Here is a 26,562-nt window from a genome sequence, read left to right as displayed (position 1 = left end):
TGATTAATTGCAAATTAGTGGATTAGAGTTGTTAAATAGGTAGTTTTGTGAGAAAGTTCATGGTTTGAGCTAGGGTTACGGTAAATTTCAGCTTTTATGGTGAATTTTCTGCTCTCATGTGATGATTAATGATTAGCCATGGTTTGGTAAGTTTGTTACGTGATAAATTAGAGTATTATGTGCTAGATGGACTTGCCTAAAGAAAATTTCAGCTTGTGGGTGTAAATTCAGATTAGGATTTCTAATTTGGGGCTTTATTGTGATTGGTTGTGGAGCTATCTAATGGTTATATGTGAAGGGTGTTGTGGCCCTAAGGAAGTGTGTTTAATAGCCTATGATTTGAGTGTGTGATTGCGGCTATTTTGGATGAATGTTGGTGGTTAAGTGTAGGATGGAAAATTATGGAATTTAAGGGGAGGTGCTGTCTAAATGTGGAGGCCATTTGGTTCCTTTGAGTTTAGGTTGATTTGGAGTAGAAATGAAAGACTTTGGGGTGTTTATGCCTTTAGCACCAATTATTACTTATTTTCACTCCCAAGCTATATTTTGCCTTGCATTAGTAGTTTATTGAATAGGTTTACGACTCGTAATCTAGTCTCAATTATTTTCTTAGTTGTTCGTAGGACGTGCAGGTGATTCAAGGCGTACCTCGTGAGGAAAAGTTTGAAGTTACCTTTGTTTGAACCGGTGAGTATACCACTCACATGATTGTTGCTTCCTTGCTTTACGTGTACTTGAAATCTGTGACTTGAATGACTGTGATTTCTGTTTATTCTGGATGAGACGAGAGTGTAATTTATCATGCTCGCTTTCTCTTGCTTATTTGACTGTTTACTGTATAACTGGAATCTCTTGGTTGTGCCTGATCTGATGTCGTTTGGACGTGTATCCAACGACCTTCCTGTTAAATCTGAACTCAACCTTATTGGTAGTCAATTGAATCAAGCCAGCAAGGGCTTGGTCGAGGAAAATTGACAAGCCATGGGCACTGTTTCTAGGGAATCTTTAGGTATTTGAGACTCTGGATTTCGGTATACTTGAGTATTACCACCTCTGTTCTGTTTGGTGTTCGGACTCTGTAAGAGGTATGTGTGGTGGACGGAATTTGGGGTAAAGTGGGGTCTACGGTCATGTTCGCTCTTTAAGCATTGACGAAGAGTCAATGAGTTGGGATCAAGTACTGCAAAGGGAGAAATGGGCTTTTGAGAACTGTCTGTATCCTTTTACTCCCTGTTTATGTGTGGTGTTCATTTCTATTTATTTGATGGCTGTATTTGGATTGAATACAATTATACTTTTGTGATTCTTGAATACTTGGCGTGTTGGTACCTCATTAGGTGAAAACTCACCCCGTTGCCTTTGTTTTCCTTACAGGGAGCAATAGTTTGGAACTGTGATGTTTTTGAAGAGAGAGTCGAGCTAGTATAGATATTCTTTTGTATAGCTCCTCTGTAATTGGAAACCCTATTTGTATTTTGATCAACTGTTACCTTTTGACTTGTAAAGTTACCAATGTGTGTATATAAGTTGTTAATCACATTTTTTTGGCGTATTTGTTGGAAATGTACATTCTCTGGGTTTATATAAAGTTTACTTGTATCTGTTTGGGAATTGGTTGAGCGTGGAGTTTGAACGAGAAAGGCAAAAAATTTGGCAGGAACACTGTTCAGTGAATCCGGCAGTATATCCGGCTAGTTCTTGGCTGGAAACATGGCCGGATTAGCAGGGGAAATCGAAAAAAAAAAAGAAGTTGCTTATTGCCTTGAATCCGGCCGGACAAGTCTTGGCCGGATTGTGACGTGGCCACGGCTTTTCATTTTCGTTTTCGTTTTCGTTCTTCGTTCTTTGTTTTCGTTGAAGCGTTTGATCGCAGTACTATCACTCGGAATGGTTTGGCCTTCGTGTGTTCGACTTAGTAGTCCTGGCGAGAGTTGGACAGGCAGTTCGCTAACCCTTAAAGTACGCCCTAGGGGGATGTGGGGCTGTCACAGAAATACCCACCATAGCTTGTAGGAGAATGCCGCATATATGTCCCTAAGCCTCCGAAAGCCAGCTCCCCCTTCATCTACTGGATAACACAACTAGAACCAACGGATCCAATGCCTTTTGGGGTCCCCGCCCCTAGATCCCCATAAAAAATTCGAGCAAGCCCTCTCGATGATGTGAACGACTGGCTCCGGCATCACAGCAGCAGATAGAAGATGTAATGGAATCGTCGATAGCACATGCTTAATTAGCACGATCTTCTCTTCGGAAGAGAGAAACTTCGACTTCCAAGAAAGAACTCTTCCCATGATGGCTTGACACATCTCCCCATAATGGATGATCTTACTTCTTCCAAAATACAGAGGATACCCTAGGTATCGCACTGGAAAGGTGTGCCTACAGAAGCCAGTCAATCGCTCTACTACCCTTTGACGAGTTGGTGACGTGGACGGATGCATGAGATACCCATATTTCTGAGCATTAACGAGTTGACCAGAAGCCCTCTGATATGTGTCTAATACACTTGTTATCTGCTTCAAAGCAATTGAGGATCCATTTGAAAAAATAAGCACATCATCTGCGAACGCTAACGGGTGATAGGTGAACAGCCCCCCGGAATACTGAATCCCTTAAAACCAGGCTATGTAATCAGGTTGTTAAGGCCTCGTGACAGGACCTCAGTCCCAATTACAAACAACGAGGGAGAAAGGGGATCTCCCTGCTGCAAACCTCTACTAGATTTAAAAAATCCATGTGGCAAACCATTAATAAGAACTGAAAACCAGACATTCGACACCAGACGCCACATCATGTCAATAAAGCGTTCCCCAAAACCAAACTTATGCAGGACGGTGACAAGAAACATCCAGTCAACCCGGTCATAGGCCTACGACATATCCAGTTTGAGAGCCACATTGCCTCCTCTAGTCTTCTTCCCAATACCCGTGATAATCTCTTGGGCCAACAAGAAATTCTCTCTGATATTTCGACCCTTAATAAATCCAGTTTGTTGGGGGGACACGATTTTGGGGAGAAGGGTTGCCACTCTATTCGCCTGGATGCAGGATAGAACTTTATTTAAAAATTACACAAGCTAATTGGACGGAACTGGAAAAAGTCCAGGGGGTTCGAGACCTTCGGAATGACGACAATGGACGTAGAGGTCAAAAAGCAGGGTAGCTCGGCCCCATAGAAGAAACTCAGTACCCCATTGTAAACATCCTGAGCCAAAATGTCCCACGCAAAAGTAAAAAACTTACCAATAAAACAATCTGGACCAGCCGCGCTGTCCCCGTCCATCCCGAAAACCGCTCGTTTTACCTCCTCCATTGAAGGATACCCCTCCAAGGCCACATTATCCTCCCGGGTGATGAGACTCAGAATAAGATGAAGCATCTCCGACCCTGCTCTACCAGAAGCGGAAACAAATCTGAAAAATAACTGATAGCTGTAGTTGCAATGCCCTCATCATCCTCGACCCAATCCCCGTTTGTATTCCTTACACCATGAATCGCCCCTTGCACCCTCTGCAGCTTGACCTTAGCATGGAAAAACTTCGAGTTACTGTCCCCGGTCCGTAGCCATTTCACCCGAGCCTTCTGGCTCCAAAACTGCTCCTCAATCAAAATAGCATGACGCAGCTCAGTTTGAGCTTTATTCAGCTCTATCTGCGCCGCCTTCGAGTCCTCATGCTCTACTCGTGATTCCGCACAGAGTACATTCTCCTCTACTGCGCGAACAGCATCAAAAACATTCATAAAGGAGGTTTTGTTCCACTCTTGAATCACTTGTCTGGTCGCCAATAGCTTAGAACACAAGATCCGCAATGGGGGACCACTTACCTCCTGCCTCCACACATTTCGAATTACTTCCAATAATGACCGATCGGAAGTCCATACATTTAAAAATCAAAATGGTCATGGCTTATCATCCAGGCGGGACTTAAATGAAATCTTTAGCGGAGCATGATCCGACGGGTGCCTTGCCAGATGAGTTACTGAAATGGACAATGACAACATCGTACATTCTTCATTGATCAGGAGTCTATCCAATCATTTTCAAATTCTTGCTCAGCCCCTTCTATTGTTACACCATGTGAAGCTTGACCTTGAGAAGCCCGCATCAAATACTGCAGCCTCCTCTATGAATGACAAAAGCTCTTGTCCCTCAGTGTTGCCAAACGGCTGCCCTCCTCTCATCTCCTGTGGCTCCATAATCACATTAAAGTCTCCACACACACACCAAGGTACCGAAGTTGGTTTATCAACGAGCAAATCACGCCATAGTGTCCGCCTCTCCTCCCTCGAGTAGCTCACATGGGCAAATGAGACAACTAACTCTCCTGGCAGCCAAGCGTGATGAACTAGCAAGGAAATATGTTGGGAAGATCGACCTACCACGGAACACGTGAAAGGCAAACTATAGAAGACCCATATATCACCTGACGTATTAACCTCTACAGCGTCAAAAGAAATGCGTAACCTAATAGACTCAATCTGTGCGACATCTGCCTTTGGTTCACAAATTGCAGCAAATTTTACATCATGCATTCGTAACAGTTTCACTAACTCAATTATTCCTCTATTTATCTCTACTCACATAGTTATTTTTCTATAATAGTTCTTCAATTATTCTTCAATTTGTATAATAGTTTAAATTTTTCTTTTCTTTTTTTTTTGCTTTGTTTGTCTTTGATTTCCCATGTATCATGTACAGTTTACCTCAGTTGCTATTTTAAAGTTATAGGAATCAAAGAAATTAGTTTATTATAAGAAATTTGGTTAAAAGAAAATTTAATATTTCATAATTGTTATTCAAAAGTAGTACTAATCATATGGTAAAGTAGATACCAATGGCATACTTTACAAGGAAATTAATTATTAGTTTGATTTAGGACAATCTATCAAAAACAAAATTAAACAAAATAATGAAAACAACTACTGGTAATTATGCTTAGGTGGACCAAAGTAATATAATTCTAGTTTGACAACAAAAATCATAGGGAGGATTTTAATATTTCAAAAACTGTTGATGAGGCAGATGCCCCTATCCATTCCCCTGTGCTCGTCCCTAATATTGGTGGATGATCTATAAGAATCCCTATAACTACTCTAGAGGGAATGTTTTTATAAGCTGCTAACAGCTTAACTATTTTTGTAGTTCTAGAATATTTCAATTTATACTCCTACCTATTATTATCTAGATATACGAAGAAAGGTGTACGGTCTAATAAGGCAACTTTGAAATATTTACTCATGGATAGGGTAAAAGACATGTCCTAACCCATGATAGTGACCAAAGTAATCCCCCTGTGTTCGTCCCTAATATTGGTGGATGATCTATAAGAATCCCTATAACTACTCTAGGGGGAATGTTTTTATAAGCTGCTAATAGCTTAACTATTTTTGTAGCTCTAGAATATTTCAATTTATACTCCTACCTATTATTATCTAGATATACGAAGAAAGGTGTACGGTCTAATAAGGCAACTTTGAAATATTTACTCATGGATAGGGTAAAAGGCATGTCCTAACCCGTGATAGTGACCGAAGTAGAATCCATCCAAATTTTTCCTACTAGAAAAAAAATACAAAATGATTCAACCATGCATTTAAATCCAGATTTTCTTTCCATAGATATCCATATCAGTTATTATTACTTTCCATCTCCGCGTATTTACTCATGGATAGGGTAAAGGGCATGTCCTAACCCGTGATAGTGACCAAAGTAGAATCCATCCAAAGTTTTCCTACTAGAAAAAAAAATCAAAACATTTCAACCATGCATTTAAATCCAGATTTTCTTTCCATAGATATCCATATAAGTTATTATTACTTTCCATCTCCGCGTATTTACTCATGGATAGGGTCAAGGGCATGTCCTAACCCGTGACAGTGACCAAAGTAGAATCCATCCAAAGTTTTCCTTCTAGAAAAAAAAAATCAAAACGTTTCAACCATGCATTTAAATCCAGATTTTCTTTCCATAGATATCCATATCAGTTATTATTACTTTCCATCTCCGCGTATTAGCTAAAGATATGGATGGATGAGTGGTTATGGTAACATTGCCTCCTCTACCTACCATCAACTTATATATATATACATACATATAAAGAGGCAACACAAATTGCCAATTGCCAAAATCAAATATATTAACTTGGCAATGCCTAGTGCTAAAAATCAGTTCTCATTATCTCCAACAACAAATGAAACCAAAGGCGAACAAAAGTCACTTGTCTTTGATGCACCTTTTCTCCAAAATCAATCCGACATTCCCCATGAGTTCATATGGCCTGATGAGGAAAAGCCTTGTCTTGAACCTCCCCCAATGCTTCATGTGCCTTGTATAGATTTGAATGGCTTCCTCTCTGGGGACCCTGTCGCTGTCTCCACCACAACTAAGCTAGTAAAGCAGGCATGTCTTGAACATGGTTTCTTTCTTGTGGTTAATCATGGGATGGACTTGCAACTCCTAAAAGCAGCCCACAAGTGCTTGGATTTCTTCTTTGATAGGCCACTGCAAGAAAAGCAGAGAGTCCAGAGAAAGCTTGGGGATCATTGTGGTTATGCTAGCAGCTTCACTAATAGGTTCTCCTCCAAACTTCCATGGAAAGAAACACTCTCTTTTCGATATTGTGCTGATGGTCAACAGGCCCTAAACATTGTTGAAAGCTACTTCTTGAATGGAATGGGTGAAGATTTTAGAGAATCCGGGTAAGAAATTGCATACATGCCACTAGCTATTTTTCTTCTTAGTACAATAGATGCTTTTGTTTTTTATTTCCTTTCCTACTTTTGATGATGGATTTCTTTTTCTTGTCTTTGTCTTTAGGAAGGTGTTCCAGAAGTACAGTGAAGCTATGAGCAGTCTGTCTCTTAAAATTATGGAGCTTTTGGGAACCAGTCTTGGAGTAAAAGCGAAACATTTCAGGGAATTCTTTGCAGGAAATGATTCAATAATGAGATTAAACTACTATCCTGCATGCCAAAAACCTGATCTAACTCTTGGAACAGGCCCTCACACTGACCCTACATCCTTAACAATTCTTCATCAGGATCATGTTGGAGGCCTTGAAGTGTATGTCAATGGAAAATGGCACTCTGTTCCTCCTGACCCTGAAGCTTTCGTCGTCAATATTGGTGACACATTCATGGTGAGTTACGGTATAGTAATCCGTTGTTGTCACTGCAGTTAGCTCTTTCTTTGTCTAATCTACTGCTTTGTTCCAATTCTTATTTGGAATGTTTGATTTCTTCAAAAGATCGTTTTAAAAAAGGAAAAAAGTGAAATAGAATAAGTTTGTTATCTTATATTGTTCTTTTCAGAATTCTTGTTTGTTTAGGAAAAAAATGTTGATTTTGCTCAAAATGTGCGGTTTGTTAATTGCATCGGGACTGAAATACTTATTGGGGACTAATGTCTTTCAGGCTCTTTCAAATGGAATCTACAAAAGTTGCTTGCATAGGGCGATTGTGAACTCTCGAACTCCAAGAAAATCTATTGCATTTTTCCTGTGTCCCAAAATGGATAAGGTTGTAAGCCCCCCCGAAGAATTGGTATCTTCTGATAATCCAAGGATGTTTCCAGACTTTACATGGTCAGAACTGCTTGAATTCACTCAGAAACATTACAGAGCTGATATGAAAACCCTGGACGCTTTTGCGAAATGGCTGATACACCAAAGGGATGCTCAAAAAATGGCTACTTAATTAGTCAAGCCAACTACTTTGCAAACAAAATCAAGTGTGTTGCACTTAAGAATTCTAGGTCAAGGTGAAAGGAAACTTAAAAGAAAAAGATGGATATCAACCCCTTAAAGAGTTAGAAATAAAACAACCCACCACAAAGCCTGTGATGATGGAGGGTTGTATTGCAGTTATATATAGTTGGTGTTGTACTGTGGAATGTAGACTATAATAAACTCCTATATGAGACAACTGGGGATGAGATATTCTCTATTATATTTCTTTCCATTTATCTATTTTTATTTTTCTCTTCATTTATCTATTTTTTATATTTACACAAGTAAATTTTTTCACAATAATCTGTTTGTGTCAATAATTTTATTTCCACAAATAGATCAAGGTACTCAAAAATTAAGCTCATTTATGAATATTTTATAATTCAATTTATACAAAATATTTTGATTGTGCAAAATGGATCAAAATTACGGTGAAAGTTATAAAATTTGGTCCAACATTAAAATTTAATCAATTTAATTTCAACTTTTGTACATACTTTAACCAACTCGAGAAATATAATATGGATGGTTTTATTTTTCAAAAATTATATTTATTTAGACGTAATGGAGAGAAAATCTTCGCCAATTAATGGAGAGGAGTCTAACCGGAGACAACTAGTGCAATATGCAATTTTCGTGAATAAAGAGCTTTAATGGCTTTCATGTTGACAATTTAGCTTTTCCTTGTTCAGAGGAATAGTTGTCTATTTTGCCTTTTGGCATCCATTTAGGGCCATTCTTGACTTAGAGAGCTTAATCCGCACTCACTAGTAAAGTTAAAAGTACCTATGAACTCTCAAAACTGGATGATGCCTTACCTACGAAAATTGAGAAAGTTTCAGATGTTGCCAAATTCAAGAAAAGGTTGCTTGAGATAACAAAATATAGTCAAATTCCATAATAGTTTAAGGGCTCATTTATTATGCATCCATAAGCGACGACAGAATTCCAAAAAAAAAAAAAGAAATAGTCAGGTCAAATTTCCTTCTATTGCTAAATTGCATACACTTTAACGAAAGAGGACACCGGTCAATATCTAATCTTGTTCCCTAAAAGATAAAATAGAAGGTCACATGTTTTAAATAGTTGAATTGTTATCATTATGCTATGCCTCCTGATGAAGATCATCGTGGATTAACATTATCGCACAAAAATATTTCCTTAGGGCCTATAATTGCAAATATCAAGACTTTTGAGTTGGTGGTTCCTACTTAAACGGAAATTTTTCGAAAGCAAAAAAAAAACCTTTTAAATCACACACACACACACACAAACATATATGTTTGTATTTTTGTATATTTATGTATATGTATATGTATATGTATATATATATGCGTGTGTATTATGTATATATGTATTAGCATGCATATATTATGTGTGTGCTTGCATGCATATATACCTATGTGTGTGTGTGTGTACATATACCAAAAATCAAAATACTCAAATGCTTTAAAAGTTGCTATATATAGTCAAGGAAGTAAAAAAAAAAAAGAATAAGTAGGTGAACAAATAAAGTTGTAATCTATTTTTATCTAAAATAAATACTTAAAAATATACTCAAATAAAAAAATTATACTTGGCCAAGTGAAGAAAAAGTAAAGCGTCCACTTGGCAAATGGTCGGATAAACCAACTCAACAACCTATCAAAATAGGAATTGATATTTAATTTTAGAAAGCGCAAAAATTATTGAAATTTTGGTAACAGTAATGTATTACAAAACCAAGTATTAAGGATAAAAAGAATGATCGAGGAGAGAATTAAAAAAATAGAAAAACTACGATGTGATTGACAAAAAGTTTTAGAAAAAGGTGTAATTAATACAAACATATATAAAGTAATGAAGTAAATGATTATTTGAGAGTTGTTGTGGCTATGAAAGTTAACAAAGAAAAGAAAATAAGTGGGTGAAAAAATAAAGATGAAATCGATTGTTACCAAAAATATAATACTTCAAAGATATTCAAATAAAAAATTAAATTTATTTAGTCACATGGCAAAATAGAGCATCCACTTGACAAAATATTAGAGTACTCAACTCAACAATCTACCAAAATAATAACTATATATATATACATGATTGTGTTGCCTTGGGAATATTTTTCTAGAACTAAATTAAAAAGCTCAAAATTATGTGTTACCAAAACAAGAGAAAAAAAGAAATCCAACAAGAAACACAAATATTAAATTCGTCCATGTGACAACATGGGAGGGTGTTTTCTTGGCAAAATGTGAGACTGTCCGACTCAACAACTTTCAAAAATAGAAATTGAATAGTGAACTATTATGTTCATAATGGGTTTTATCTATTGGATGCCTTTAACATACCTAAATCGCACCTAAACTTCCATTTGAACGCACACACTAATAATTACCTTCTCTTGTGTTTATACACATTTTCTAATTAATTTTACTATTATGAAAATCTAACACTTGAACTACATTTAACAAGTGCCTAGTAAGAAATGTCCATTAAGCACTCGTTAAATGGATCTTTTTATAATATCATATGATTGAAGCATCTGATGACTGCATTTCATTTTTTATTTTGGTTAGGATTTGAAATTTTCACTATATGTGTGTGTATGCGTATGTATATTATATTTTTGTGTGTGCGTATATAATGCATTTTTTTTAACAACAAAAGCATGTTGTAAAGATGTGTCATAGTAGAAGAAAGAAAAGTTAAAGTTATGACATTATGATTAAACCATTGAGTCGCAGGTTCCCGATCTAAACCCATACCTTAATAAAGTTGCCCAAGAAGCCATTTTGAGATTCTTAATTAATGTGGTCATCATTGTTTTCTTTTGTGTTTTTATCTACTTTTATTAGTTCAAGTTGTATTTGTCTTATATTCTAAATCACATTGTTTGAACGAGGTTGGCGCCACTAGCAACAAGCAAATGTGCAAGAAAAGGCTGACGAAAACGACATGCAGAGGCACTGGAGGACAAAGTAGCCACCAACATAATTTGCCACTTTATTCTCAATTTTTAGTTAATATTGCTACAAAGAGAGCTACCCTCACGAATCTCAAGTATGTGGACTTGGATCAATTATAGTTAAATAGAAAATCTTCTTACCTTCTACCATTAAAGTTATTGTGTGAAGCGGATCCAGAGGACAGTAATTTCCTCCTCTCTCCTGTAGAGGCCTTTTTTCTCTTTCTCTTGGGAAGAGAGCCATTTCTCCCTTGATGGGTGTTCAAACATTTTCAAATTCAGAAGTTCAAAATTTTAAACCTTCACTCGAGCTCCAGTTCAGCAACCAATTAGTCCATAAAGATTCATATGCTAGAATCGGTGATATAGGAATGAATTGCCCAATTTAATGCTGTCTAGACTTCATCAAGAAAATGGGTAAACTTATCATTTAAGGAAGTATGGCGAAGGAACTAATAGTGGTGATGTAGAAGTTTTCACTGTCTGACAAAGAAAGAAGGGATACCCAATTAGATCTTAAGGATGTGGATGGAGAAGTGCTAGAATGCAGATCCAACCTCATGGAAAAAATCTAGGGAGAGAAAATTGCTAAATACAATGGAGTGAAAAGTTTTGTAACTGTAGCGTGGGGTTATCTAAAAGAACTCAAGGTGATAGCTTGGGGCCAAATCTCTTTCAGCTTGTTAAACCTAATGAGCAGGAAGGGAAAGAATTCAATCGGATGGCCCATGGCTAATAGATAATTAGATTCTTGTGTTGAGGAAATGGGTTGCAAGAGTGGAAGAGGACGAAAATGCTTTTAATCTAACTCTAATATGGGTCCAAGTGTAGATTTTATCAATTCATTGGATGTCAAAATTAGTAGTTAGAATGTGATAGATTGGGCCAAACCTCTTTTAGTTTGTTATACCTGATGAGTTGGAAGGGAAATGATTCAATAGGGTGGCCTATGGCTAATAAATAATTAGATCTCTTGTGTTGAGGAAAAGGGTTGCAAGAGTGGAAGAGGATGAAAATGTCTTTAAACTAACTCCAATGTGGGCACAAGTGTACATTTTATCAATTCACTACATGTCAAAATCAGTAGATAGAAAGATATCAGCAGTTTTTAATAAAGTCAGAGATGTTATCATCCTACAAACAATGGGTAAAGGGGACAAACATCTGAAGCTTTTCGCTTCGAATCTTCTGTCCCGAAATTAATCTCTATCCCCTTTATCCTTTCTTTGTCCTGCTCCCAGTCGCCTCTAGCTTTTCGATAACCCAAATTTAAATAAACCGATAATAATCGGTTGACAAGTTTACTCAAAACCAATTAAAACAGATAACTCAAAACTTTTTTTATTTTCTTTTTTAACAAAAAAGAGTTTTGTTGGTCGTAAGTATAGAAATCAACTAAAACTCTTCTTTATTTTTTTACCCCAAATCATCTTTTCCTTAAACCCTGACAAGTACTTTGATTTACTCATTGTATCTTTAATCTTGCAACAAAAACGCTCAAAAGATCAACAAGCAATAATCAATTTCATCTTTATCCAGGTAAAGTAAATCAATAGATCATGTATGCCAATTTTACAATGTATTTTTGTACAATATGTTTAAAGTACTTCATTGTGATTCTAAGTATTCTAAACAATAGTACTTTATTCAAGATTTGAGTTATGTTGATAGTGATTACATTTATTGTATTGTAACTTGGACCTAAAGCAAAAGCAAATTGGTATGACATACTCCTTTTCTTTCGTTTGTTCTTAAAAATAAAAGTACTTGTTGGGGTTTAAGAAAAAGATGATTTGGGGTAAAAAAATAAAAAAAAGTTTTAGTTGATTTCTACGTGTACGACCAACAAGACTCTTTTTTGTTAAAAAAGAAAACAAAAAAAGGTTTGAATTATCTATTTTAATTGGTTTTGAGGAAACTTGTCAACCGATTATTATCGATTTGTTTGAGTTTGGATTACCAAAAAGTTAGAGGCGACGTGGCAACGATACAAAGAAAGGACAGAGAAAATAGATACTAATTTGGGAACAGAAAATTAGTAGTGAAAATTTTTCTGGTAGGCACAATTGTCCAAATGCAAGGAGTAACAAAATGGGCTAATTTCAAATACAAAAGATGCCCATATTTTTTGCTACAGTTATAGAGTCGTGGGGCATAGTGAATGGAATTGTAAGAGTAATATAACTGTGAGCAACAGTCAACGCTAAAATCAGTATGGACCGTGTGGTTAAGAAGTTGGAATAACAAGAGTTTTCCACAAAAAGGCATTAGCCAGAAGAACTAGACCCATATAGGCAATATTAGAGTGTGATAGATGGAAAGAAAGTGAGGCAAGAATTGAAAAAAGATGCCCCAACTACATCTTAGCAGAGAATAGCAAAAAAATTATCCATTATTGAGGTTAGAGAAAAAGGACAAAAGGCTGATACTCAGAAAGAATACGAAAAGGAAGTAGACAGGCTAGCAATGGTAGAAAACGGAGTGAACTCAGGTGCAAGAATGAGTGTGAAAATTAAAAGAAGATCCCATAATGGGTTAAAGAACTTGCAAATAAAGCAAGTTCGGGAGAGAAAACTGAAAACGGATCCCATAACAGCTCAAAGACCATTCAAATAAAAGCATGTTTAGGAGAGGAAACAGAAAATCAAAAAACAGATCCAATGTAGGTGGAGGAGAATGGAGAGAACAAAAATGGCGTGGGAGGGGAGTGAAATAATCACGGAGGAAATTTAATTGAAGAAACATAATGGGGCAAACAAAATGAGGGAGACAGAAAAGGGAAACACTAATAGAACTGTTGGGGAATAACCAGAACTTAAAAATCATTTAAAGAGTTGGGAAGAAATACAGAAAATAACTCAAACATCAAGGAGAGGTAGACAACCACTAAAGGAGATCAATCTCAAAAGTGAAAAAGAGGGGTAGCAAGAGAAAAGGAAGAATCAAAACAGAGGTGAAGACATAGAAGATCCTAAGGATCAAGAGACTCAGGCTAAGAGGATCTGAAATAATGAACCAAAACACTATGATATTAGAGGGTGAAGGGGATTGTCCCTCAAAGATCAATGAGGGCCACATTGTGGAATTATCAAGGTGTGGGGAGCTCCTTGACTTCAACTAAAGGAGATTACACAACTCCTCTCCCCTAATTTGTTGTTTTTAACTAAGGCAAAAAAAAATAAAAGAAGCTCAAACACAAGGAGAAAGTTAAAAGAATCCTAAACTTTGAGGAATGTTATACAATGGAGTCAATGAATAAAGCTAGGGGTATGGCTCTGATATAGAATTGTGACACTAAAATCACCAAAATACTCCAATCTGCCTTCATTATTGAGACTTACTGTGATACCCCAACTTTTAGGATACGATTGCTGTTTAGTCGAAGAGGGTATTACGATTTCTTTATTTAAGACATTGTTTTGTTAAATAAAAAAAAATGAGAAACCCTAAATTCTAGAAACCCTAAAGTCTATTCAAAAACCCTAGTTAACCGTGACTAATCGGTTTTCTTAAATCTCTTATGTTTTAATCGAAACCTTATTTTTAATGGAATTGTAAAATCCCGCACATTTTCTTAAAATTCCTTTTATTTGGAAATTATTTATTTATAATGGCCCTACTACCCAATCACCCCACAATAAGTGGAAATGAATATAGAAGTAAGGGTTTTCGTTATCCGATTTCAAGTTAGAGCAAATTAGGGTTTTCACGTGTATCCGTAGTGTAATTATCCGGTACGGAGTGAGAATCAAATTTGGTAGGTAAAAGTGAATTTTGGATGAGGAAATATTATATGATTAGAAGTGATAATAATAAATTAGTGATTAGGAGGTAAAAACCCTAGTATACACGATTTAAGAGAAAACGCGTCACACCGACGGGTATCGATCACTACCGATTGAACCCACCACTTGATCACCACTTCCTTACCGCCACACACCCTTGATATTTTTGCAAAATATTCCCCCCCCTCATACTCATCCTCTTGGCCGAAATTGTGGCCAAAAATGTAAGGGAGAGAGAGAAAAAAATTCATGGAGTGTCACCACCCTATGGTCCCTTAGTTGATATTTTTTTTCCTTGCCTTCTTATCACCATGGAGCAGCCTTTCTTCCTCAATTTTCTGCTACCTTAGCCGAGAGAGAGAGAGAGAGAAAAACCCAAAGGAGAGTTGCCCAATCCATCTTGAAATTGGATCACCCAAGTGAGGAAACGAAAAACTAAACCGATTAAAACCTTCCTTGAGTGTTTAGCTAGTGGGGTGTTGGTGAAATTTTGGAAGGAAGAGCTAGGGTTGCTTTTGGTAGTCACTTTAGCAAGATTTGGACTCCAAACCCGGAGTATAACCCGGACATGATCACTAGAGGCACTACTTTTGGTGAGTGTTTTCAAATACCGAATTGAACTTGATACTTGTATTTGATACGTGACCAATATGATTACATGTTATATACGTGAATTGTTAGGGCGAGAGTGTACTTTATCGCACTTGCCCTTACGTGATATATACTTGTTCCTTGTTGCACTTGACTTGATATACATGTTTAAGATGTGCGCACTTCCTGGAATTCTAGAAACCTTGTGGCGAGTTACTTAAGTCGAGCCGGCAAGGGCTTGGTCGATTGGGTAACGAACCCTGGGTTTCTTGTTTTGTCGAGTGGAGTGATATCTCCTCGACTAATCGGTATACTCGAGTATTACCACTTTTATTCTTGTTTGTCGTTCGGGCCCGGTAAGGGGGTTGATCGGTGAACGGAGATTGGCATTAAGTAGTGCTCTACTGGATTGGTTACGTACTTGAAGGTTGACGGAGTGTCAACTATTACTTGATCAAGCTCTGATGATGCGATGGGAATTTGGCTCCTGAGAGCCATCCGTATCCTTATACTTTGGAATGATTATTATTTATTGGATTATTGTTTCTTCTGAAAACTTTTACACTCGCTCACTTGAGATTTGCTACTTGAAGTCTTATTGTCCACTTTTATGAACTTTTCATGCACACTACTTTGCTACGTGATACTTACATGTTTAAATAATGGTCAATTGGTTATTTGGAACCTCACTGGGCTTTTAGCTCATTCCACGCTATTTGTTTTCCTTACAGGGAGTATGAGCGAGGCGTGAGACGTGTACAGGTTAGTGTAGTCTAGTTATTTTAAATTTTGAAATGGTACTCGCGCTATACCCGACTAGGGTTGATTGTACTCAAATTGTAAAAACCTTGAAGATTTCTGGTGTGTAGAAGTTTTTATCTTTTATTTGAGCATCAATGTATATATTAAGTTGAAGTGAATGTGTTACTTATTGTCTATGGATGTATGCACGTGATACGAGTGAGTGAGTCCTGGCGAGAGCTGGGCAGGCGACTCACCGAGCCCTTTGGTACGCCTTAGGGGGAGGTGGGGCCGTCACAGGTGGTATCAGAGCTTAGGCTTCCGATCTCTGTAGTGTATCCTAGACTAAAGTTTAGGATGCCGGACTGTGGGATTTGATTTGATTTGATTTGAAAGTTAAGCGATTGAGGTAATTATTATTACTGACTATGGAGGATAAGAGACCGAGATTTGATGGTCCAACTCTATGTATGATGATTTTGAACCAAGATAAAGAGTATCAAAGGAATAAAATGCATTTTCCGCCCATATACCTCCTAGAGAATCTCTGCTTTAAAATTCTAAAGAAAAACTAGGATGTACTAGTTTTATTTTCAAATGATGATTGGGAATAATATATATATATATGCTTTAAGTGTGTGTAATTTTCCGATTTTGGTAAAAATGTGAATTTTGCTTGAATTTCAAATTTGAAAATTTGCGAATAACTGATGAATTGTTGAATTTGGTATATGATGGGTTGATACAAGTTTCAAGTTTTCTAAACTAAGTTTTCCCCCTTGATTGTATACTGGTGTAATTTCACACTTGAATTTGTATCTTGAGTTTTCGGAAGAATAGCGAACTTGTGTTTTATAATGTAAATCTTGACTTCGATAAGATTTTTGGTTACTTTAAATACTCCTCTTATGCTTTAAAATTCTTGGTCTTTAAGAAGAGTGAGCCTATCTTTAGGCGTACAGATTGAGAAAACTTTGAGATATAGAGTAACTGCATTCAACAGCACGAAGTTAGTGTGAATTGACCTGGTTTCCATTTGACACGTAAGTTAGCAAGTTGTACTTATTTCTTGGATCTGAACTTGGAGCTTGAGACTTTAACTATAAAACCCTAAGACTAGTTATTCTTGGAGATGATGGTGCTGGCTGGTGGCTTGCTTATTAAAGATTTTGAACTTCGAATGGATAACCTTTAGTTTCAGCTTGTATTATGGTTTGATTGGATCTAATTTCGTAAAGGCATGTGATCTGATTGAAATTAGTGATATTTGGACCCTTTAGTTTAACTAAGGACTTAGGAAGGGTGGTGCACGCCGTGAGGCCTTTTGTATCCTGCTTGCTACTTCTACATTTTGTGGCACTTAATTGCCTATATAGATTAGTTGACATATTGGGTTTGTTTTGTGACCTCTTAACTCATGCTATAACTTTTGATACATGTAAAGAATCATGTATTGATTCTAAATATTTTTGCAACTTGTATATGCATTAAGTTCTTTTATGCTTAATTATTCCTTTTCTTGCACTTATAGACTTCTATTAAGTATGGCAGCAGGAATGGAAAAAAAAAGGGTCGTGGCCAAGGGCTTAGACAACCCCGTACTCATGAGAAAATTGGTGGATAGTCTTATATAATTTAAGGAGACCCTAATACTGAATATGAATCGAGAATAAATCAGAAGATTAGATCTACCAGTGTATAATGGATTAACCTAGTTGAGGACATTGAAATGATGACTGCTATCTCGGATCTGTCCGATAAGATTTTGGCTAGGGTTTTGATACATTATGGTGGTGACCGGATTTGTTGGGAAACTTTTGGTTTTTGTATCCTCCTTCTAGTCTTCCTGTTTGATTAAAGTTGCACTACCTGATTTGTAAATGTTGGAATTTGAGATGCTTGAACTACCTGAGACTGACCTTGAATTGCCTGAGATCGACTAGACTGAATTTATTTGAGACTTGAACTTGTTTAGGCGAGTATGCTCTTACGTACACTTAATGGACCTAACTTGACTGAATATAGAGTATGTGACCTGTATATGACCTGTATGTGGACTTGAATTCTGAGACTGCTTAACAATGTGAATTGCTGGACAAAGGCTAGGCCAGTGTGCTCTTACCCGTACTCATGCTCCTTGAACTTGTGCTCTTATTCGTACTCGTGCACCATGAACCTGAAGTAATTGGCTCTGCTTTTGAACTTATTTGTTTGAACTCTGCTTTGACTCTACTTTTGAACTTATTCATACTCGTATGGTTGTAGACCGGCTACTACTCTTCTGTAGCGGTTGAACTGAACCTCTCTGATGAGGTATTGCCTGTTGTGTTTTCAAGCACCGCCATTCTTTTGGCGAGGCATGCCTGTTGTATTTCCAAGCACCACCAGGGATTGAAATTCTTGAACCGAACCTCTCTGATGAGGTATTGCCTGTTGTGTTATCAAGCACCGCCATTCTTTTGGCGAGGCATGCCTGTTGTGTTCCAAGCACCACCAGGGATTGAAATTCTTGAACTGAACCTCTCTGATGAGGTATTGCCTATTGTGTTATCAAGCACCGCCATTCCTTTGACGAGGCATGCCTGTTGTGTTATCAAGCACCATCAGGGATGAAACTTTGACTTGAGGCTCTCTGGTGAAGTATAGCCGTTGTGCTAACTTGTTGTGTTTTCAAGCACCACCAGGGCCAATTTCTTGAGCCAAGATCCTCTGGTGAAGTTTAGCCGTTGTGCTAACTTGTTGTGTTATCAAACACCACCAAGGATGAAATTTTGAACTGAGACTCTTTGGCGAAGTATAGCCGTCGTGCTCGCTTGTTGTGTTGTCCAGCACCGCCAAGGGAAAAATTTTCGACATGAGAAATTTCGATTTGAGATTAAACCATGTCTTGAATTTTTCGAATATCTGAGACTTTATTTCCAACTCAGAGCTAGTTGGTTGAATCGAGCCCTTTTGCATGTTCTATTTAGTTACTTGTTTAGCTACCTGTTGGTTCGTTGCTAAGTGATAAATAGAATTGGAGATTCTTAGTACTTGACTGCTTTCGAGGATTGTTTTGATATGATTAGTGCAAGTTGAAATGTCGAGGACGACATTCTTTTAAGGAGGGGAGATTGTGATACCTGTAGACACCAAATTTTAGTGTAATTTTATTTTATTTTATTTATTTTTTTTAGTCGTTTTAACATAGAATTTCTTGAAAAGAAAAGAAAAGCATTCAAAAAATATGCTTTAGTTGTTTTGATTTAAATTCAATGTTTTCTTGAAAAAAAATAGAAAAAAATGATGAAAATGAAAAATGAAGAAAAGAAAAGAAAAGTGAAAAATCGCAACTTTGTTGTTTATTATTTCTAGTTTGTTTATTTTTGTCCGATGTTACTTAAATTGTTGTTTGTTTTTTTTTTTACTTAATTTTATTTTCAATTTTGTTAAATTATTTAAAAAAAAAAGAGCTGCCGCGCATGCAGCAGCATGAAAATATATCACGGGAGTTTCTTCTGTTGGATCGGATGGCTGGAGTTTTAGGGTAGGAACCAACCCCCCATCCTCACCTTTGAGGTGAGGGTTTAGGGATTAGGGGGTCCTATAAAAGGGAAGAAAAGCAGCAGCCGCAAAGGGGAGAGAGGGTGACGGAAGGAAGCAAACAGGCTGAGAAAAGAAAAAAAGGGTGACGGCTGAAAATCTGAGAAACCGAGAGTGTGGGATAGAGGGGCATGGAATGACGGCTGAAAAAGGAAACGGAGGGAGAGAGTGTTTAGGCTTGGAGAGCGAGAGAGAGTCGGAACTTTGAGGGTTAGGGAGTGAAACAACAGCCGAGAGACTAGTTGACAGTTGAAGCAAGGCATCGAAGGAGCACAACTGAGAAAATTCTGAGGTTGACGGCTGGTGAAGCATCGACAGAGAAACGGCAAGGGAGGGACGAAGGAGCAGCAGCATCAGAAGGAGAAGGTTTTCGGTCAAACGAAGACCCTTTCTATCGATCATCTTAGCTCCTATTTGGCTTTTGAAAAGCTTAAAGGTAATAGCTTTTACCTGTGTTTAGTCACTGGATTCATGAAAATACTGAAGCTTTCTCTTGTACGCATTCACTGTGAATCTGTTTAAGATGATGGGACTGTGAAGAGCCTGGATGTTGTTCAGTGTTTTGATGACTGATGTTGAGGTTCCTTCTGTGAATTTGGCCTTTTGTTTTTGGGTCCTTAGGTTAAGAGCTTGCCGCAACAAGATTGAATCTTTTTGACTTGTTGCAGCAATTCGGACATGTCGGCCTCTTTTCCTTTGTTTTGCTGAAGCTGTGACTCAATTAACCTTGTTTGTTTTGTTATCTATAATTGAGTGATATACCATGAACAACATCTGAAGTTAGAAATGGGTTTGGAAGGTCCATAATAGAAAATCTGCTGCAGCAAAGTTTGAAGCTCTCGTTTGATGCAGCAGCGTGCGCAGCCCTTTTCCTTTTCCTTAGATTGCCGCAAGTTTCACCTTTTCTTTTGATGTATTTTTATACCTGGCTGTTTCAATCAGATTTTATGGGGATAAGATGATAATGACAATGAGTTGAAGCTTGGTATTTCTGGTTTGAATGTTAGATTAGTAGAGCTTATCACATACTGGCACGTAAACCTGTCTAAGTTGGAATAAGGAAATAAGAAAGCTGCATTTCATGCTCTTGTCTTGTTGTTTTTTTTTTTCCGTAGGAGTCCACCAAAAACTAGGTTTGGTCACCCTTTGCTAGCTTAATCTGATGTTGAAGGGGAGGAAATGGAAGTTTTGGGTGTTGAGTTTGTATGTTTAAAGGCTGAAATATTTGAGCTATGGTTGAACACTTTGCTGGAAAATGTTGCCAAACCATCTTTCTTTCTTATGCTTGCCGTAGTTTAAAAGCATTTGTTTGTTGCAACAACAGGAATTGCCTGCAACTTGGAAACATTTAGTTATTCCATTTTCTGTCTGGTTGCCATTGTCCTTTCATTTTTTTGTCTTTTGAATAAAAGTTGTCAATTCGCCTTCATCCGAGAATCTGGAGCTATGTTTGCTATGAATATCGAGTCTTTTATTTTATTCTTGATTGTAAGGTGATGGTTGGAATCCTAGTTCTCATTTTGTGGATTTGCTTTGAAGTCTCAGCAGATGTTTAAGTTAGTTTGGGTTGTTTTTGTATAAACACATCTTGGATACATAAAGGGAGTGGCAAAATTTGCACTGTCTTGGAATGAAAAACTGCAGCAAGCATGATTTGTTCACCGTTGCAGAAATGTTTCCCTCCATCCCCTAGTTGATTTTTCTGCATCTTTTGTTTCAGAATTTCTATTTACAAACACTAGGTAACTTGGTTGATGTTTTGGCAAATCATGTTAGAGGACTCGGATGGCTTTGCTTGTTAGACTCGCAAGTTGTGAGAAAATTGCAGCTAGTTAGTTGTAGAAACAAATTTCCTTCGTAAGTTGCATGCTTTGCATGAAAAATGTCCAAGAACATTGCACTTTGGCCCCCGAGTCTTCCCTTGTTTCACTATGGCCCAAGTAAATTAAAAAACCCATCAAAGTGATCACTCAACCTTTCTTTTCCCTTTCAATTGGATCCTAATTTTATGAATCATGGGTTGTTTAATTATTTAAATGCTTTCAATGGTTCAACTTCATGTTTATCTGGTTATTTGAGATGCCTTGACCCTTCATATTTCTTTTTTCCTTCCAATTAGGCCCCAATGTTGCAAACGTAGGCTGTTTAAGTTATTTAAATGCTTTGACGTCTATGTGTTTATTTGAACTTTTCATTACGTATGGGCTCTTGAAATTCTCAAAAATGTTTCATTTGGTATTGAATGCTTGGTTCAAGGTTACTTTCGGTCCCTAGTAGATGCTATATTTGGGAATTGGATGGGTCATTCCATTTTCTTGGTCTTCATGCATTATTTGATTTCATTTAAGTCGCAATTAGGGAAGAATTTGGTGGATTCCAATGGTCTTATCTATATTTTACCATTAAATTGGTGCATTAATCCTTTGCTTTGATGGTTTTAGCCCAAGTTATCCCTTTCTTTGGTGGCTCTAGACCGAGTTGAGTTTTGTTTACATTACTAACATCACAAACGGGGGATGTATAACTTCTTTTATCCTTTTTATTGTTTCTCCTATGTGATCCAACGTGTTAACTGGGAATTGCATGTCTACTTTGCTTTCCTAGCTTTTCCTTAATTCCTTTCATTTATTTCATTTACTTTTGCTTTCATTAAGTTATCTTTTATGGGGTATGTGTACACCTCTTGGCTTGTAATAGATAGGGCTTGGAGAGCATTTTTATTCATTCTCCCTTTTCCCCCCCCATTTGTTTTAGTTAGCAAATGTAATAGGTTCATTAGATTGATTGCTTGCTTTTGTTGCTACGTGTTAATTTGCTTTATTAGGCTCTTGCATTTAGTCGAGCATGCTAAGTGTTATGTGCTACATGTTTATAGGTGATTGGCATGTCTACTTACTTTCTATAGCCATGGATGAATGTGATGGATAAATGTACGTCACCACACTAGTCCAACGCTAGTTGTGGCACATTGTTCGTTTCCACTAGTCCAACGCTAGTAGGAATTCATAGAAAGGGCTAGTCCAATACTAGACCCAATAGGCCATCCCCTCTCGTTAGTACATACTTGCATGTTTCACTACATTTCATGCATTTTTCTTAGTTTTTTCTATCATTTGGCATGCCCCTCCAATCCTTTCCCGCATTTTAGGTTTTTGCATTCTCATGCTAGTTATAGGGTACATTTGCTTGAGAGTCCCCTTTCGATAAGGGAAACGAGCGAGTGTGGCTATAAAATAGGCTTAGCACGCTAGTTCTTCCTTCTAATCAAAGGAAAAATTAAAGTCGTAAAATTAGGAGTCATTCCCGTACCCGATTTGATGCATTCCTCTAGGTTCATACACTTTCATTCTCATCATGTCACTCCCTCATCCTCTTATCCACATTTTCTCACTACTTATATCTTTCTCAATACAAATGCCATGTTCACACATTTTTCTTCTTGTCACTTGTTTTTCTAGCTCACAAATTGCACCCAATTGCACTTATATGTATCTACTATCATATTTTCATCCATTTGCACACAAACACCTTTATTTTCCCAACTTGCACACATGCACTTGTCTTACATTCGCACACATGCACGTTTTCTTACATTTTCACACTTGCACTCATATTTGAGTCTTCATTTGCATCATTCGCGACCTCTATGAGGACTTTCCTTATTGGCCACCACAACTCATGTGGTTGGGACCAAAAAGCCTCGTAAGAGACATTTTAGATTTAGGATTGCATTTCTTTTTCATATCCATTAGTCATATCCAACATGCAACGCATATTTTGGGTAGAAGAATTAGGAAACGTGGGGCTAAATCGCGCAACTAGCTTTGGCTAGGGTAAGGGAGTGCCTTAGGCTTTGCCTTTGCCTTCTCCCTTATCAAATGTGACCCCCGATCCCTTTCTTTGGTTACGTAGACCTAAAAGTTCTTAAAAAGGGGTTTGTTTACTTTGCTTTTCAAAAAATTCATTTTTGGGTGACTTGGTACACCCTAACTCTATACCAAGTGGCGACTCCATTTTCCATGCAAAAAAACCCTTTTTGAACTCTGTTTGGCCAAATCGTCGCATTTTCAAGTCCCACAGCCTTTTATTTTCATTTTCACACACATTCACATATATATTCCACACACTACTCACACCCATCATAAAACTTGGTCCTTGTATCGACCAATAGAAAAAGCGATTAAAGCTTGTTTGGTCACCTTGACTTCCCCCCCATCATTTAACCAAGATAGTCTATAGGGTTTAGGGTGGTAAGTCCATGGAAGGTGTTTTTGCTCAACAAAGTCAGCAGCTACGCAATTAGTACAAGAGCCACTATCAATGATCATGAGACATATCTCATCTCCAATTTTGCATCTTGTATGAAAAATGTTGGTCCGTTGGAGATCATCTTCTTGAGCTTGTGCATTTAGCACTCTCATAGTCACCATAGTTCGAGCTACGGGATCCTCTTCTATTTCAACCAGGTCATCATCCTTCCCTTCTTCTTCAAGTGGTGGCATGTCCGCATATTCTCCCTCTCCTTCGCTTTGCCACATTCCCTCTTCATTCATGTACATGATACTTCGGTTAGGGCATTGAGCCATGAGGTGGCCAATTCCCTTGCATTTGAAACATGCCTTTGGCTGATTGGTAGACGTATTTGCTCCTGGAAGAGTCGGCCGCGGGGTTGGTTTAGAAGAAGTTGCACTCGGATGGGACGGTTGTTCCATCCGCTTGTTTTCCCTCTCTCTATTACCTTGCCTTGGCCAAGCACTGGATGTTGGCAATTGATTTCTTTTCCAAGGGGTGGAAGAGGATGTAGTGGTTCGGCCACTAAGTGTCTTTAGAGGTAAGGCTTGCTTTTCCACCTTCTCTGCATAAGACACCATTTGTTGAAGTTCAAAGTGGTCTTGAAGCTCAACCTTCTTCCTAATTTCAGGATTTAATCCATTAAGGAACCTCGCCATGGTTGCTTCCGGATCCTCTTGGACATTGGCCCTTATCATCGCTACCTCCATTTGTTTGTGGTACTCATCAACCGAATTAGAACCTTGAGTGAGTCGTTGGAGCCGATTGTACAAGTCCGTGGTATAATGAAAGGGTACAAATCGTTTCCTCATCACTTGCTTCATTTCAGCCCAAGTGTCAATTGGTGGTTCCCTATTTCTCCTCCTTATGGCACATACTTGCTCCCACCAAATGGATGCATAATCTTCAAATTCAATAGCCGCAAGTTTCACCTTTTTCTCTTCAGAGTAGTTGTGGACTTCAAACACTTGCTCAACTCGCCTAACTCAATCCAAGTAAGCTTCAGGATCATTTTTCCAATGAAAGGTAGGCATCTTGGTCTTGATGGAACCAAGATTGTCATCGGTTCTCCTAGGTCGGTCTCGACCTTCCCTCGCTCCTCTTTGGCTTTTCCTTGATCGAATCGAGGTGTTAGAATGATATCCCTCATCATCCGCATCATGATCAGCACTCTGAACACTCGAAACCCTATTGTATGTATCTCCAGTACCTCGCATCTCAATGGCAGCCAGCCTGTCGGATATTTGTGTCATCACAACTTCATGTCTCTCCGCTTGTTTTTGAAGAGCTTGGAGCACCAGTTTGAGTGACATGTCAGTCTCAGACGGCTCAGGCATGTTCCCCTCTTGAAACATATTGTCCAACCTGCAAAACAAGTGTATCCTAGTCTACCTTGCAAGCACTCGTGTATCACTCAAGGAAACACACTCACTCTCAATTTTCCTTCTCGAAGTTCTTAAAACAACTCAAACTCTCAAAATTCCAGAATTAATTACCCTATAAGCAAGTAACAAGACACAAAGCAGAAATTCGCAAATCTTAGAAAAACTCTACCCGAAGCTAGAACCTCTTTTTTTTTTTGAGCGGCTGTTTTTGCTGAGTTTCTGGCCAGTATTTGGATGGTAAATGGTGTTTGTGGCAGTTTAGGTTTGGTTTTGGAAACTGATTTGGGGGTGTTTGGGGTTGGTTAGGTCGTTTGGGGTTGTTGGAATTCAATTAAGGTTGGAGACTCAAGAATTGGAAACCAATCAAGATTTGGAGACTCAAGTTTTGGGAAACCAATCAAGATTTAGAGACTATTCAAGAATTGGAAACCAATCAAGAATTGGAAACTCAAGATTTGAGATACTTGATTTCCTTTGTGTGAGAGCCGATTCCTTCTCTTCTTTGTTTTTTTTTTTGCTTCGGCTCTTCAAGGAACACAAATTCAGGTCACACCAACAAGTTCAAGAAAAATGGATGAAAGGTTATGCAAATTTCAAGGAGGCCCTGGTTCTTGATTTATTGTTCAAGAATTTTCAAAACAATACTTGATGGTCCAAGAACTTCAAGAATTTGTTCAAAAAGCTCAAGAACTTCCCCAAATTGAGTTGTGGTGTTTAGGGTTTGCAAGAACAACAACCAATACTCAAGAAATAGGCATAATAAAATTTCAGCAATACTCAAAAGAAAATTCCAGCAATACTCTAGCAACTTGGACATTAAAACAATATAAGGTACGTGACTCTTTTTTTTTTTGTCTTTAAACCCTAACAACCCAAACCCAAACAAAAGTATAACAGACTCAAGAACAAAAGTTGGACAGAAAACACAAAAAAACAACACCCAAACAGATTTTTTTTTATTCGGATGAACAGTAACGATGAACAGTATCGCTACAGTACGATGAACAGTAATTCGGAACAGTCGATGAACAGTATCGCTACAGTTTTTTTTTTTGACACAAGACACAAACTAATAAGATATGAACAACTTCAATTGAAAGAGAATTAACCTGATGCTCTGATTACCAACTGATAAGGTAACCCTATGGGAAGACCCTCCTAGACCCTTCCAACCTTGTAATTATCAGAGTTGGATCTTTTCTCCCAATGGAAATTGAACTCGATTGTTCTCATGAACTCAAGACCTCTGACACACAAAGGTAATCAGCAACCTTAAGCAAATAAAGATGGATGAAGAGACACCACGATTAGGGAACAAACTAATCGATAAAGTCTGATTTGAATCCTAAACTATGAACTCAAGAATTCAAGAGTAAGTTCGATTAAGAACTTTGAAGGAAAATTCCTCATGATTTCTGGTTGTAACAATCTATCCTTCACTCATACAATAGGTGCCTTTTATAGGCTAAAACTAGGGCAAATCAGGCCCAAATAAACCTGGAATAGGAATTCGGT

At 37.7% G+C, this 26,562-nt stretch overlaps 2 protein-coding genes across 2 annotated transcripts; one reads left to right on the top strand and one right to left on the bottom strand.

Moving 5' to 3' along the window:
• Window positions 1-2,872: 2,872 nt before the first annotated feature.
• Window positions 2,873-4,535, bottom strand: LOC140037928 (uncharacterized). Its single transcript, XM_072083105.1, has 4 exons — window positions 4,093-4,535; window positions 3,491-3,777; window positions 3,193-3,389; window positions 2,873-3,040 (listed from the first exon to the last, which is right to left on the bottom strand). The coding sequence occupies exons 1-4, from the start codon at window positions 4,533-4,535 to the stop codon at window positions 2,873-2,875; spliced, it is 1,095 nt and encodes a 364-aa protein (XP_071939206.1).
• A 1,595-nt stretch (window positions 4,536-6,130) lies between these two features.
• LOC113736071 (gibberellin 20 oxidase 1-D) lies at window positions 6,131-7,949 on the top strand. Its single transcript, XM_027263016.2, has 3 exons — window positions 6,131-6,701; window positions 6,820-7,141; window positions 7,416-7,949. Exons 1-3 carry the CDS (start codon window positions 6,151-6,153, stop codon window positions 7,695-7,697), a joined length of 1,155 nt encoding a protein of 384 aa, XP_027118817.1. The 5' UTR covers window positions 6,131-6,150; the 3' UTR covers window positions 7,698-7,949.
• Window positions 7,950-26,562: the final 18,613 nt, after the last annotated feature.

This window comes from Coffea arabica, chromosome 3c (genome assembly GCF_036785885.1).
Source record: "Coffea arabica cultivar ET-39 chromosome 3c, Coffea Arabica ET-39 HiFi, whole genome shotgun sequence".
Taxonomy (NCBI): Eukaryota; Viridiplantae; Streptophyta; class Magnoliopsida; order Gentianales; family Rubiaceae; genus Coffea; species Coffea arabica.
The sequence above is the reverse complement of the archived record's forward strand: the minus strand, read 5'-3'. Positions and strand labels throughout refer to the sequence as shown.